The sequence below is a fragment of the Sciurus carolinensis genome, chromosome 18 (genome assembly GCF_902686445.1).
Source record: "Sciurus carolinensis chromosome 18, mSciCar1.2, whole genome shotgun sequence".
Classification (NCBI taxonomy): domain Eukaryota; kingdom Metazoa; phylum Chordata; class Mammalia; order Rodentia; family Sciuridae; genus Sciurus; species Sciurus carolinensis.
This window is the reverse complement of record NC_062230.1, coordinates 6700287-6715431: the sequence shown is the minus strand read 5'-3', so window position 1 is coordinate 6715431 and position 15145 is coordinate 6700287. Positions and strand designations below refer to the sequence as shown.

At 55.7% G+C, this 15145-nt stretch overlaps 1 protein-coding gene across 10 annotated transcripts in view; it reads left to right on the top strand.

Moving 5' to 3' along the window:
- The window catches only part of Cux1 (cut like homeobox 1), a 316806-nt gene that overhangs the window by 241988 nt on the left and 59673 nt on the right, over positions 1–15145 (top strand). For 4 of the 10 annotated variants that reach the window (XM_047533872.1, XM_047533869.1, XM_047533868.1 and 1 more), the window contains exons 12-17: positions 6310–6368; positions 9508–9556; positions 10347–10443; positions 11349–12020; positions 13086–13151; positions 14404–14505. In XM_047533872.1, coding sequence (XP_047389828.1) covers positions 6310–6368; positions 9508–9556; positions 10347–10443; positions 11349–12020; positions 13086–13151; positions 14404–14505 — 1045 coding nt within the window. The remainder of the gene's footprint in view (positions 1–6309; positions 6369–9507; positions 9557–10346; positions 10444–11348; positions 12021–13085; positions 13152–14403; positions 14506–15145) is intronic. The other 6 variants (XM_047533873.1, XM_047533871.1, XM_047533870.1 and 3 more) reach the window with 2 other exon arrangements.

Below are 15145 nucleotides of genomic sequence, written 5' to 3'. Positions count from 1 at the left end.
CAGGAGAGACCCCTGGGTGGCATCTTCCTTGGCAGACAAGTAGGCAGGACTGACCAGGTCCGGGGCCCCAGCTCCAGGCTGGAGGGTCCCCATCCAGTCTGTTCCGCCCTGCCCTGTCTTTCCTCACTGAGTGCATGCATGACTGACTGTGACTTCAATTCACAGTCTACTAAAGGAGTTGGATCGAAGTCAGTTGTAAAACTTTAATGAAGCCAGGAGGGTGGTGCACACCTAAGTCCCAGCCACCCAGGGCTGGGGCAGGAGGATCCCATGAGCCCGGCAATGTGCGGGTCAGCCAAGGCTACATAGAGAGACCCTGTCTTGAAATTTTTAAAAAGGCAGTGAGGGAGAAGAGAAAGACTTTTTCTTACATAAAGTAATTCTAGGATGGAGTTAGGCCCTTTTTTTTTTTTTTTTTTTTTTTTTTTTTTTAAATGGAGATTTACTTCTTGACACATGACCAGGTTTGACCCAGAGCTAAATTTGCAGCTAGACTGTCACTGGTGCCAGGGGCACCTGCCGCTTGCCCTTGCTGGTTTCTTCTTGGCCTCTTTGGGGCAGAATTCATCCACTTTCTGAGAAACTGCCAGGTGCCCAGCTCCCTCTGAGAAGGCCCCGCAGACTCGGGAGACGGCGGAAGCTGGTCACACCTTTCGTTAACGTGGCGGCTATTTCTCCAGTGCTTCTTCCTCACCAGCTTGCCCGAAGAGTACCAAGACTCGCTTTTTTATTTCTAGATTAAATCTAATTTTCTCATGTTAGAGCCATTTTTGACCCTCCTGGTGGCATTATTATTAGATAATGTGCCTCTCTCCCCTTTGTCACAGTTACAGTGCGCCGCTCAGACACCTCCCGCACACGGCGACATGACACGGAGACTGTAGACCTTCCATTTTTCATTATGGAGCAATTTCTTCTAAATCAGTTAAGGTTTTAATGTTCGCCTTCACAAAAAATGAAACGCAGTTTCACAAATGAATGTTCTTTATCCGTATCTTGGGGGAATTCTTTAATACTGTGCAGTTAATGAAACAATTCGGCAATACTTCTTCCAAAAACCATCGCTCCCTCCTCTTTGTCTGATCTAATAATCAAAACATATCCTCTAATAACGAGTCTGCTCTGATTTTAATTATCTTAACCCCTCGTCGCCAGGAGTAAAGATTTCTCGGAGAGCAAACCCAACACAGGTCTTCCCTTCCCCAGAGGAGGACATCTGCCTCCCCGCCCCTAGGGGTAAGGGTAATTGAATGGGCCGCCTTCTCAGGACTCTGGGTGTTTTCTAATGTGTGTGACTTAGAGTCCGCAGGCGGAGCTAAGCAGGATAACGGTTATTAGGAAATATCACCTTGGCGACCCAACACTCTTGTCCTGAGGAGCTCTAACCCTGCAGAGGCAGGGCCGGGAACGACTGAGCGTGTTGGGACTCTGCTTAACCAGCACGGGGCATTTCCTGGCTGCTCTCTCTCCCACCACCCTCTTTCCTCTCCCTTCTCTCTTTTGGCTGTTTTCCAGCATTGGGCAGCTCTAGGACACACAGTGGGGCTGCACCTGGGGGCTATTTGGCAAAGGGCGCTGTGCCTCCCTACTCCACTCAGCCCTTTGGAGTTGCAGGTGGCTTCACCGTGAGCGTTTGATGGTGGGTCCCCCATCTTTGAGACAGAAGTCCCTGTTTTTGTGGCAGTCATTAGGGGCGAGGGCATCTTCCACAGGCAGATTTCCTGGGCAGATTTATTGGGTGTTTTCCACCAGTGCGCCCTGGAGGTGCCACCTGCAGTTGAATGCTCTGGGGGACTAATCTGTTGGTTTGCACACTGAACCTGTCCATCTTTGTCCCACCAAGATGCCTTCTGTCTCCCTGGCTGGGGCTCTGTGCTCTCAAGCACAGTTCAGAGCACATCTCTCTCCACATCTCCCGGCGCATCCTCTAACCTTAAATAGACGTGGAAGCAGGCTTTGAAGTGGGAGACGTTTCTTCTTGCCCGATCTGACAAGTGCTCAAGCACACTGCCATTCGCAGAGGATAAATCTGCGTTCGTAATTAATGAAATAACCCAACCGCCGTGATAAGGCTGCTATTTTTGATAACTCTCAGTTCTGTGGTTTTCTGTTGGAACATTCTAATACACAGGCAGTATAATTAGACAGTCACCTGCATTAGGCTCACTGTGGCAGAGAAAATAATGCCACCAATAGCTTCAATTTAAAATGGGTATTTATAAGAAAGGCCAGCTGAAAGAACACCAGTCTCCCCCAAGGAGAAACCACATTTTCTAAAGATGCTTTAGAGATCATGTCTTCCCGCTGGGGAGGTGGGCAAGTGTGTTGCATCACCTGAGGGTCTTTTTCCAAACGGCACATGCTCCCACCTACACCCCCCACCTCCTCAGGTTCTGGTGGGTCCCATTGAGCCACTGTGGGAGTCTGCTGTGTCCCTCAGGTGCTGGGACAGGTGGGCTCATGGCTCATGCCTGCAGAGGCCACCCTTGGGGTGCACAGCTTCCTCACCAGCAGTGTGGACCTGGCACCTGACACTTTGGACACTTAGCCTGTGAACAGGCAGGAGACAGTCATTGCCCAAGGAGGCCAGGCCCAGCGTCCAGCCTGTGGCTGTGGAGCGGGGCTTAGCCCCAGTGTGACACTGCAGCCTGCAGCCACCGTGAGCCAGCGGGTGAATGAGAAGAGGAGCCTCTCCTCCGGAATGGCACGTCCAGGTCTGATGTCAAACATCCAGGGTCTCTGAGAGCCAGGGCACGTGGCTCCACTCGCACTGTCCCAGCCAAGTTTCAAAGGCACATAGCAGATCTGAGGAAAGGAAGCTGGCTGACCTGCCTGGCCGGGTGGCGCAGCCCTGACCACCCCGGGAGGCAATCCCGTGCCGTCTCAGAATCGACTGGAAGAAGCCATAGCAGACCCTGTGACGTCCCTGTGAACCAGTTGGCATTACTGCGGTGCCCGGGGAGCCCACGGGTGTGGAGTCTGGTGGGCCTTGGCGCGAGCCCTGCCTCCCTGAGTGCAGTGACCTGACCCCATATAGCCCAGCTTAGCAGCGCACTTCCCAACCGTGACGAGCAGCACCTAGGTGGCCTGGTGTGGATCAGGCCTCTCCTGGTCTGTGAGCTGCTGGGTCCCATCTGCCCAGTGCCTTGGTCAGACATGGGTCACAGCTCCTGGAAGGCAGAGCGACCCTTGGGTATCTGCAGTGCAGAGGTCCCTCCTCCACCACGCTTCCCTGGCCCTGTGGCACCGTCCACTCCAACTTCAGCCCTCCAGCATCACCCTCACTGTGCCCACCATCTGGCCACGGCAGGGCAGCTCTCCTTTCCTCTTCCACCTGAGCAACCTCCAAGGCATGCAGAGCATCTGCCCCTGTGTTTGCCAGAAGGCTCCAGAAAGCCTGGGACTCACTGTGCAGGCACCAGGCTGACCACAGGCTCCTCCCCCAGGCCCAGCATCGGAAGATCCCAGTTGTACGTAACTGCTGCCTCTCCCCAGCAGCCATGGAGACCAGTTCTCCCAAGGGGAGGGTCTCCCTTCAGTTTGAAAGGAGGTGCAGAGAGGCAGTGGCCCCAGAGAGGGGGTCCAGGCACAGCTGGGACTCCTCAGCCAGCCCGCTGAGAGCCGAGCTCTGCTCCTGTGTTGTGGACACCACCCAACCCACAGTGGCCAGGGGATGTGGCTCTCTGTCCCTCTTACACTGACCTGATGGGCCACAGGTCGCTTTGCCAGTAGCCCCCGGCATCCAGAACTGTATTTTCTGACTTGAGTGAGATAGAAGTCTTTATAGATTGCATGCGTGCCACAATATGTGGCATTTTAAATTAAGTTGCTCGTGACTTGTGTCTTAGCTGGGACTTTAGCACAGAGAGTCCTAGCAGCTGAGGAGGCAGCCGAGCCTCTCCTGTGTTCCTGGAACCAGGGATAGACTCAGCTGCGGTATGGCAGGGTCACAGGGAGCAGCGCATCCTGCACAGCCTCACCGCTGTCCTTCGGAAACCCCTGTCAGTTCTGCCTCTCACCATGTTGAGTCCCCAGCAGGCTAAGCTCGTCATCCAAGCCCACATCCGCTTCTCTGGATCCAGCCCCCATGTGTCCATAGACAGGCACAGTGATCCTGGCCTTGCAGGTGTAAGTGGGAAATGCACCTGGCAGATGTCACAACTCAGCACTGTGGGACAGTGGGCTGTCATTGTTCCCCCTTGAGATCGTGGGACTGTCTGGGAGCTGCAGCTCACTGCCACTGCCCAGTATCACAAGAAAGTGTCATACAGCAAGTCACTCGCCAGGAAGAGAGCCAAGTTCAGAACAAGGCACTTCTACTCCACGCTGCCATCGAAACATTGCTAGACCCACCATTTTAAATCAGGGAACATAACAGTCCCCAGATTCTGCTTCTGTGACCCTGGCTGTGGGCTGCCTCTGCTGCTGGTTGGCACTTAGCGGCCAGAGCTGCTGCTGGGCCATGCGCTCACCCTTCCTGCCTGGGTCTGCCGCAGCCCCCCGTCCCACCAGACCTGCAGAAGTGCACTTGTGGCCCACCCCTGCCACCTCCAGGCTGGTCCTCACCAAGGAGACCATGGTGCAGCCAGGTCGAAGGTGTTCTGCAGGCCAGGCAACCTCCCCCTGGCTTCTGTCCAGCTTGTTTGCCCAAGACAAGAAATGTCATCGGAGGTTGGCAAAAGAGGAATTGGGGCCTCCCTGAGTAATCTGTCCCAGGTAGACAGTAGAGATGTCAGTGGATGCCGTACAGCTCTCGACCAAGACCGTCTGGAATGTGCATATTCCAGTCCTAACTTTTTGATGGGAGCCAGTCACAGGTCTTCAGAGGAGACCTGCAGCCACACCCTACTGTGATACAGTTGCCAGTGGTAACAGCCCCAGCGTGAGGCCCAGAGCTGCCCACATCTGCACCAGCTCTCGACTTTGAGGTACTTGCCATTGTCCCCGATTTTTATGAGAGGTTCATGGACAGCCAGCTTGTCCCGGGTGGGCAGTGGCTGCAGCCACGGCCTCCATGGTTGGTGCCCCTCCGCCTCCCTTCCTCCGCTCTCTGCTGCATGTTTTGCAATCCCAGCCACACAGGATGAGCTCTGCGTGGAGGGCTGCCTTGTCAGTGCTTCCTGCTCTTCGACTATATGGAAGAGAATGAAATAATCACTTCTTTCCGAGCACCTTCTGAGAATCTTCTGTGGGAAAATGAACATGTGCTACCCCCCATTTGATTATGACTGAGAAACCCATTATATATAAAGTGGGCAAGAAATCTTAAAAGGACACTAGGCAGAGCAATTTTATGCAATGGAAAATAAATGTGCAAGAGATTGTTGGTGGCCGCAGTGAGAGATGGGCTCAGTGACGTGGCATGCAGAGCACCCGCATCCTCAGAATGACGGCTCTCTGCAGGTTCGGGTGAGCATGGAAGCCAACGAGCCAGACGGTCTTCCAGAATCCGCGAGGTCCTGAGTTGGCTTCAGGCTGTGGTCTGAGTTAGGGAGAACCTAGGGGAACACCTAGACTCCCTGCGGACAGAAGGTGCTGGCACCTCAGGACGTGGGGTTCATTGCCCTTGACCTTGGAAACATTGACTCGCAGTTCCTGCCTGGGTTCTGGCAGCGCTTGCTGAGCTGTCCCAGGGGCTCCCTGTGGAGCAGGCCAAAAGCAAACTCGTCCAGAGACGCCTTCAGAGGGAAGCACCCTCAACTGACTACCCTAGGCCAACAGCTCTTCCCAGCAAAAAAGCCTGGCAGGGCTGTGGGCACACCATTACACTTAGCAACATGCTGTCCCTCCCCACGGGGGCTGTGGGGACTCTGGCAGGCAAAGCCCTCCCCACAGGACTCAGGTCTGCTCTCAGGGAAGCCCGAGACTGCCCAGGAAACGGGCCTCCACTCCCCAAACCCCAACATCCGGGACTCTAGGCTGCGAATGCTCAGTTCCCAATGCCCGCATGATGTCGACACTCGGCAGCAAAGAGCTGTCTCTCCTGGTAACGGGGTCTCACCAAAGGTGTTGACGGTCGCTGTGCGTGTCAGCCAGCAGAACGTGCTCGTGAACACACCCTGCTTTCCAGGTGCCAGGCACACCTCTGCCTCGATTTGCTATTCCCTGATTCCGTTTTCCACTTCGGTGGAGGTTTCTCCCGTCACTCTCAGTTTTATGTTAAAGCCATGGTGCCCGAGCCGTGGGCCTCCGTGCGTGCAGGATTGCTTCCCCACTCGGGACGGCAGAATGTTTTAGGGCGCGTCCTTGCTGAAGGCAGTCTACCTACCTGGAGACGTGGGTGCTAATAAAATCCCTCTCTGTTTTCAGCAACTGGAAGAAAAACTCAAAGGCCAGGCCGACTATGAGGAGGTGAAGAAAGAGCTGAAGTAAGTATGGAAATGCCCATGGCCCTGCCCAGCTGGGCTTGCTGGGACACTCGCTAGCAGAACGCGCAGCATCGGGCAACGCGGCTCCCTGCTCCTGGTCTCCAGAGCTGCCTCTGCAGCGTCCCGGGCCCAGCGCTGTGGGTGTTTGCGCTGGGACCACTCCTAGAATTCTGTGGACTTCTTGTAAGACTTGGTGTGTGTGAAGTATTCAGCAGGCTCACGTTTGGGGAAACACCAACTTTGTAGAAATTGTAAAACAGGAGTTTGTTTCTCAGGTGTAAATTCCCCAAGCAGGCAGAGCAGAGGAGGGGGTCCTTTTCCACTCAGAAGTGCACATGGCCTCCCACCGCCAGGGCCTCCCGGGCTCAGGACCTCCTTTTCCCAGACTCCGTTCCCCTCTGGGAGGCTGCAGCTGGGAGCTGGCCATCCTCCGGGGCTGATACCCATCCTCAAGCTTAGTTCCCTCCTCAGGCCAGCTCCCTCCTGGCCCCTGGAGCCTACAGCCCCCAGTGCCCACAGTTCCCTTGACCTTCCACCTGGCCCAGCGACACCCTTGGCCGCCCCGCCATTCTCCGCTCACGCGGCAGTGCAGGGAGGGCGCCATGACGAGCCCACAGGCCTGGGTGGGTGTCTGGGTCTCACCGAGGTGTGTGGCCAGCCCGGTGCTGCTCCAGGGCTCCTTGGTCCCGACCTCTGCCCCCAGCCACACCCTGATGGCCTCTGCACAAGCGCCCTAGTCCTGTGCCTCATGGACCACACCAGCCACGTGCCCAGAACTCCTCTTCCTCCTCTTGGGCTCCACTTCCCGGGTGTCCAGGTGCCCCCTCCTTGCTGCCCGCTCCTGCGGTTCCGCCAGCCACTCTCAGTTTCCCACTAAGGCAAGCCCACCCCCGCTGGCCTGGTGTTCTCTACCAATGCCATTCCCTCGGCCCCTTGACCTTCTCTCGGTCTTACCCTCCTCCAGCCTTCCTGGTAAGAGGACTCTGTTCCCTTGGTCCCTGTCCCCTGCACACTATCTCCCTGGGTGGGCCCCTCAGCCCCTCTCTGGTTCCGGCCCCAGCAGTACTGCACTGCCCCCACCCCGTTTCCAGCTCAGGGATGTATTTTGACCTGGCTGACATAATGTGCCTCCCTCCCTCCCCGAGTCTTCCCTTCCTTCCTCTTTTCCCACCCTTAGAGAGAGAAGAAGAAAAGAGATTGGACCTTCTAGTTTTGAGCCAGTGGTCCAATAGCCTTGGCCAGCCCACCCTCCGCCCTGGGATTTGGCCCCCCGCCCCCAGGACCCAGGCTCTGCTCTGCCTGCGTCGTGTGCCTGTCCATTCCCACCAGCCCGTCCCGTGTCTGCACTACGGCCTCCACAACCACGTCCATGCCTGGAAGCTCCTCTCGGATGACCTTTCTGCTGAAATGCGTTCCTGGCCTCCCTCTTCCTGGTGAACCAGGAGCCCTCAGACACAAGCCCAAGTCCCCTTCCTTTCCCGTCCCCTCCCCACCTCCCACTGCCTCCCCAGTCTGTGCCTTCTCTCCTGGGTCTACCCACTAGAGTGGCCTGTAAAACGTCCTGCTCTTTCAAGGTCCATCTCCAGCCCAGTGAGGTCCCTCCTGCCAAGGACACCCTGCCTCTTGCCTGCACATCCCCTGGGGCGCAGGTCAGGCCTCAGAAAATGCTGACTTGCCACAGTACCAGGCATGTGAGAGGCCACTGGTACATACTTGTTGGATAAATGTCGAGATGCTTGTGTTTTCAGTACAGGTTGGGTAGCCTTTATTTCATGCTGGAAACCAGAAATATTCTGGATTTTGAATTTTGAAGTATTTGCATATACATAATGAGATATCTTGGGCATAAGACCTGAGTCTAATTGTGAAATTCACTTATATCTCATATGCACCTTCTTCACTTAGCCCAAAAGGTAATTTTATGCAACATTTTTTATGATTTTTGTGCATGCAATTGTTTCACAGTGTGGAATTTTCCACTCATGGTGCTCAGAGGTTCTGGTCTTCAGACCTAGGATGCTTGACCTGTACAAACTCAGGACGTGGTCAGCCTTTTATCACCTGATCCTCAGGAGATGTCACACAAGGGGCAGGAGCGTGGTCACAAATGTTGTGAAGCCCTCTACGTGTGACCCGAGGGTCCAGGAGCACAGGATAAAGTCTCCTGGCCCATGTGGCCCAGCTCCTCCTCCTCGTGTGTTAGTTTCCTGATGAAGACCCCTGAGGAGTCGCAGGGGAATAGAGGCAGATTCCTACCTGAACCAGCAGCCATGGCCAAGGGTGGCCTCCAGCTCTGGGCCCTGGGCCCTGATGGCAGATGTTCACTTTCTGGTGTCTGGATGATGCTCGCATGGGACTTCAGGAAGGCTGAACTCACGGCTGCAGGAGCGCTAGAGGGTGCTGCTGGCTCTGACTCTGCCCTGCCACCAGCACACCCCCAAGCAACCTGCCCATCCTGGGACCCCACAGTCTCACTGCCCCTTTCTTTCCTGCTACTGGCAAAAAGAAGGGGGCAGGAGAAACAGTGCTGGGGACCAGACCTCACTCAGCTCCAGCTATTGCCATCGGGAACCCTGAGTGATTGGGCCCAGCAGGGTCAGGGCTGCCAGGACACTGGAGCAGAAGCCTCCCCTCGCCACGCCCCTTCCTCTGGGCTCCTTCCCAGACCTGTGGCTGCAGAGAGGGTACTTGCTGGCCTTTGAGCCATCTGGCATGGGCTGCTGCTCTTGGTTCCCTGGTCTCCGGTGGCTGCCCAGCAAGCACGTGGGCAGTGGCCAGTGGGTCATGAGTGCCCCTCTCTCTGGCTTCCTTGGGAGAACTTTCTTTCCCTTTAAGCTTCACAAATACATTCTACTCACAGCAACGTGATGTCTGTATTAAACTTTAAAATCATACTCAGAACAGACCTGGTGTGATTCCATATGGAATGATTTACATGCTGGGCAAAAACTTTTGCTAGCCAACTGCTAGTTGAATACTAGTTATTCTAGAGACATTATCAGATTAAATTCCTGCCAGGGACGCTGTTCAAGCTGTCAGTTCCTCGTTCCTGGAGAGCAGGAGATGGTAGTGCTGATGCCCACCAGCGTGGCGAATCAAAGGTCTGAGTTGAAAGCAGCGTCTTGTCTTGCTCTTTCAGCATCCTGAAGTCCATGGAGTTCACGCCGGCGGAGGGAGCTGGGACGCAGGTAGGCTGTCTCCACTGTTCTCAGGGTCAGTGGTACGCACTGCCGGTGGCGGCCTCCGCCCTCCACCGCATGAGGCCCCACACACCCCCAGGAGTGGTCCTTCAAGCCACTGAGCAGATGATCTTTAATTAAGAGGAGGCAAAAAGAGCAAGTTAGGACTTCCCAAAACGCTGCCTGCGATCTCGCTGGGGCAAGAAGCCACCCGGCCACCTGGGTTCAGTGGTGGAGCACACGCTGAGGCTGAGGTCCGGGCCCCATCCCAGCATCCACACACTTCAAGTAGGTCGGCTCGGACACAGTCCCCGCCCGCTGCCCCAGGGGAGAAGGAGCACAGGGTGACAGTGGCAGCCACCTGCAGGTCACATCGTGAAGCATCCAGGTCCCAGCTGCTCGGGAGGGAGGCTGAGGCAGGAGGGTTTGAGCCAACACAGGAAGACCTGAAGCAACACAGGAAGACCCTCTTATTTAAAAAAAAAATTTTTCTTTTCATTTTTTAAAAATTACATTGTATGTCCCGAGGGCAGCCACATCTTCATATCTAGCCAAAAAGAAAAAGGCAGAAGTGTAGTTTCTTCCTGACAGAGGTCAGTTCTCGACAGCCGGTCCCACTGATGGAGGCCCTGGCTTAGACTGCTGGAGTTCGGGGACAGGATAGGAATAATGAACTGTCTAGAAGCCAGCTGAGTCTAAGAGGAAGAAAAATGGCCCAAAGTCAGGAGAGTGAACGTTTCGGGACATGGGTGGGGTGGCGGCTGCGGGCCCCAGGTGAGCCCTGCTCTGCCCCATCCAGGACGCGGCCAAGCCCCTGGAGGTGCTACTGCTGGAGAAGAACCGCTCCCTGCAGTCTGAGAACGCGGCGCTGCGCATCTCCAACAGCGACCTGAGCGGTAGGTGGGCAGGGCCTCACTGCGGTGCTTGGTTCGCTTCCAGGGGTGAGCCGTGAGTCTGGGCTCTGCGTGGCAGTGCGGTCGGCAGAGGAGAGCCCCGCCTGGGCCTGCGTGTGGGCGTCCCCGCCCTGTGACAAGATGCGCGCTCGGCCAGGCTGCGGAGAGCCTGGAGGGGCGACCAGGACGTTGCTTTCCGTCTTTTCTGGTTGTGCTGCGATCAGGCCAGGGCCGGAGCGAGCGCGGCCTCTCTCGGGGTGTCTCCGGGGCTGCTCGGGGTCACCCGCCCTCCTAGGCTCAGCGGCTTTTCTTCCCTCGTCAGGTGTTCCTTGGGGACGCGTCCCCCATCCTTAGCCTTTCTTTGCTCGTCCCAAAGTGGTGGCGTCACTGACTGTGCTTCTGGTTTGGCAGCTGGTAAACCGCGTAAAGGTTCTGGGCTCCGATGACGTTGCGTTCTTACGTGTGCGTGCTTCGATCAGTGGACTCGGTGCGGTGCGTTCGCCTCAGCGCGGTGGAAGTGACCCCACCGCGCCCGAGTGTCAGTGTTTGCTGCTCCTCAGGCAGGGCCCTCGGGGTAGCGCGAGCACGCGAGGCCCTCGCGCGGCCCGACCTGCCAACCTCCCTGTGTGTTACCGGCTCCTTGTCACTCTAGCAGTTCGAACCGTTGTCGAGGGGATTCTCCGGCTGCAACGTACAAGAAAGGTGCAAACACGAATGCATGTGGCTTGTGCTGGGGGCCGTGTTTGGCTGACTTACAAATTCGATCGAAAACCAACCAACACACCTCATTGGCCCTTGTAAAGTCTGCACTTTTTTTTCCCTTTTGTGGGGCAAACTTTGCATTCTGGTCTTGGTTTTTTTTCCCTTTTGAATCCCCCATAATGCATTCTGTTTGCCCTTCCTTGTAGGGTCAGCCAGGAGAAAAGGGAAAGACCAGCCTGAGAGTCGGCGCCCTGGACCCTTGCCGGCCTCCCCTCCTCCTCAGTTGCCCCGCAACACGGGGGAGCAGGCTTCCAATACTAATGGTACACACCAGTTCTCACCAGCGGGGTTAAGTCAAGACTTTTTCAGCTCATCCCTGGCAAGCCCCAGCCTGCCCCTGGCTTCTACAGGAAAATTTGCACTAAACTCTCTCCTCCAGCGACAGCTCATGCAGTCCTTCTACTCCAAGGCCATGCAGGAAGCAGGAAGCACAAGCATGATTTTTCCAACAGGTCCTTACAGCACAAACTCCATATCTTCCCAAAGTCCATTACAACAAAGCCCAGACGTAAATGGCATGGCCCCGTCTCCCAGCCAGTCAGAAAGTGCTGGGAGCGCCTCCGAGGGCGAGGAGATAGACACTGCAGAAATCGCCCGACAGGTCAAAGAGCAGCTGATCAAGCACAATATCGGACAGCGCATTTTCGGACACTATGTCTTGGGACTGTCTCAAGGGTCCGTGAGCGAGATCCTGGCCCGGCCGAAGCCGTGGAATAAGCTGACCGTCCGTGGCAAGGAGCCGTTCCACAAGATGAAGCAGTTCCTCTCAGACGAGCAGAACATCCTGGCACTTCGCAGCATCCAAGGCAGACAGAGAGGTGAGAGCCGCCCTGGGGTTGGCGCCTGCGTGCAAGCCCGTCACAAGGCTGTGTGTGTGTGTCTGTGTGTCTGTGCGTGTGACGAACATTTGTGCATCACATCAGGTAAAATTCTCTTCAGTTCCACCATCTCCAGAGCTCAAGGGGCGACCGGCATGAGCTAAGCATTAGACTGGGGTGAGCTGGCCCTTGGACGCTCACTGAGCAGCTATAGTGAATCAGTGTCTGTTGCTACACGTTGACCTGGAGGGACTTAGGTCACCACATCGGCATGTTTAGCAGCCTGGTTCAGTTGGCCTCAGGTGCTGGGCTCACTCTGGGGGCAGCCCTGGGGGCCATTGTGCCCCGTAGCAGCAGCACTGGCTGTGGATCGGGCCTGTGGAAGCTGCCTCTCTCTTGCGGCCCGTCAGGGAGGCTGTGTCCTGTGGTCACCTTACGGTCCCATTAGTGATTTTTCTAGCACAGTGATGAAAACGTGCCTGCCATGAGTGAAATACACGGAAGCTTTATCCGAACACCTCTCCTACCCCACCCTTCGTAAAAAACAAAAGGCCAGTCACCTCCCTAATAAGAAGAGTTGCCCTATCTCAGAACAGGAGGTCCTTGTGCTCATTCAACAGTGGTACAGAGAGGGGACTTAATCGGCCACTTTCAAAACACCCTGAAATTCAGACTCAACTAGCAGGGAGACATTCCAAACAGCATCAATATGTCCCACAAAACCAAGCATTTCCTAGTGATGTGAACTGAAGTTGAATGTCTCTGGACGTGGACGTAAGGCTTCGTCCCGGGCTGGCGGGTGATTTGCTGGGAGGCAGCTCTCCCCCCCTTAGGCCCTCTTGGTGGCAGTACCTGGCCACTACTCAGGCTTGTCAGCCTCCTCTTACAGGTGAGCAGAGCCAGGGAAGGGCCGTTCAGAAGTTTCTAGTAGCTCCCGAGTTGCACAGGAAGCCCGGAGCCCTCTCTTTAGCGACAGGCGGCTCAGGTTTCATGTCACACAGCCCATGTTGTCGACGCCACCATTCCCCTGATTGTTTTGTTCTTACCACACTTGTTTTTCAACAGAGAATCCAGGCCAGAGCCTGAACAGACTATTTCAGGAAGTACCGAAACGAAGAAATGGGTCTGAAGGTATGTCGCAGGCAGGTGTTTTTCTTTGCAGTCAGTAACCTAGGAAGCAGCATGTCCTTAGCTGTGTATTTGGGTTAAAACTGTGCAGTGTCATTCTGGCCTGGAACCTGATGGAAAAACAGCTAGTAAGTATAAAACAAAACACGGGTTTAAGACGCCCAGCCCCACCTCCTGAGCTGCCTGTGCTCTCCAGAGCCAGACCCCATGAGAAGGGGTGTCCCCAAGGTCAGTCCCCAAGCACCAGCCCCACCCCCTCGATGCCAATTCCACTGTGCCCATTTTCTCAGAAGCAGGAGAAAGAATAACAGTCACTGCTCTGAGAAAAATCAGGTGACCACATCGAACCAGTACTGCTGCTTCCTGCAACTTTTAACTCAAATGTGTCAAAAGTCCCACCTGGTGGACAGGTTCCAAGTGCGACTGGTTCTCCTGTGGCCCTGGGCGAGCCAACCCCCTCCTGGCTCCTTGAAGTCGAGTATCTGTGGCGTTCTTGCTTTTCAATGGTGTAACGTGGCGTGTCCTGTAGAGTGAGGTGAACGAGCAGAACACCTGGAGAGCCTCCCGAGGCACTGCAGCCCTGGACCCCACAGCTCCAGGGCATCTGCATGGCAGCTGCTCTGTGAGCACCACCCTGTGACTGTGTGAAGGTGCTCTTGTCCTTTAGGAATCCTTAGGCGTCTCTCCTTGTCTGTAGATTGCCAAAAAAGACAGCATGTGGTCATAGATCTGAAAAAGTTCAAGTTCCGCCTTGGGCCTCTTCACCTGGTGCACCTGAGTGCTGGATGGAGGCTCAGCCTCCACCCTTGTCCCTCCACCCCATTTTTCCAGTTTAGGAAAAATAAACATACAGAGACCAAATATAGTCCCCAGCCAAAGCAGTTGTTGGAGAAGCTTCTAAATGACTCATGAAAACATTGCCTGAGAACACATCATCTTTTTGTATTGCTTTAAATGGTTTGTCTTCCCTGGCACCACCCCCAGGCGACATCCAGCTCAGGTGATGGGGGAGCCCGCCCTGCTGGCCAAAAATAACGTTTCCCGTAAGGCAGGTTCAGCAGGAAGCCTCCTGCTCGGCGGCTGGGTACACGCCGTGAGGTCGCACTCCTGAGAGTGCAGGCCGCGGGAGGCCACGCCTGCCTCCTTACGTCACCAGCCTCAGCTCGGGCCAGTTGTCAGAATGATGTCTTCTTGCAGCTCTGATCTTGCACTCAGAGTCTGGGTCTGATGTCATTGCTGTGACTTCTCCCCGCAGGTAACATCACCACCCGGATCCGAGCCTCCGACACTGGTTCCGATGAAGCGATCAAGTCCATCCTGGAACAAGCCAAGAGGGAGCTTCAAGTGCAGAAAACTGGTATGGTCCTGCTTCCTCAGCCCGTCTTCCAGCTTAATCAAAAGAAGTGTCTTGAGTGTCGTGGTCAGCAGGCGGTCACTTCCCTTCAAACTCTAGCGAGCGTGTTTTCATGCATGTGGTGCGTGCGGAGAGGAGCAGGTCAGAGGTTGTCAGTCTCCAGCACTCAGCACACGTCTTTAATGTCGTTCTCGAGAATGACTCAAGAAGGTCCCGCTAGCCTAGACTCTCCTCAGCTTAAATGAGCAGGCGGACTGTGTCAGATGGACTCCTCTCGGTGCAGTGCAGGCCTTTGTTACTTGGTCATTAATCGTACTTGAGAAGTGCCCCTGAAGAGGAGTGGGCAGGACAAGCCCTCACGGCTGCAGGAAGGGCCTGAGTGGCTGGCGAGGAGCCCGCAGCCTCTGTGGGTGGATGGCCACCTCTGCCGCCTGCTGAGAGGACAGAGCCCCTGTTTAGGTTTTCTCTGGCTGAGCTTGGAGTGCCACACCGGTGGGAGGGGAGCAGGGAGTCCCCGTCCTGTGTGCAGCCCACTCCATCCCACGAAGCCCCGCTCTGCGTGACACCACCCGCGACCGCCTCAGGGCCCCCGCTGGCCCCTCGCCCGGCCGCTCAACCTCCCTCTCCACGGCTCATTCAGCTC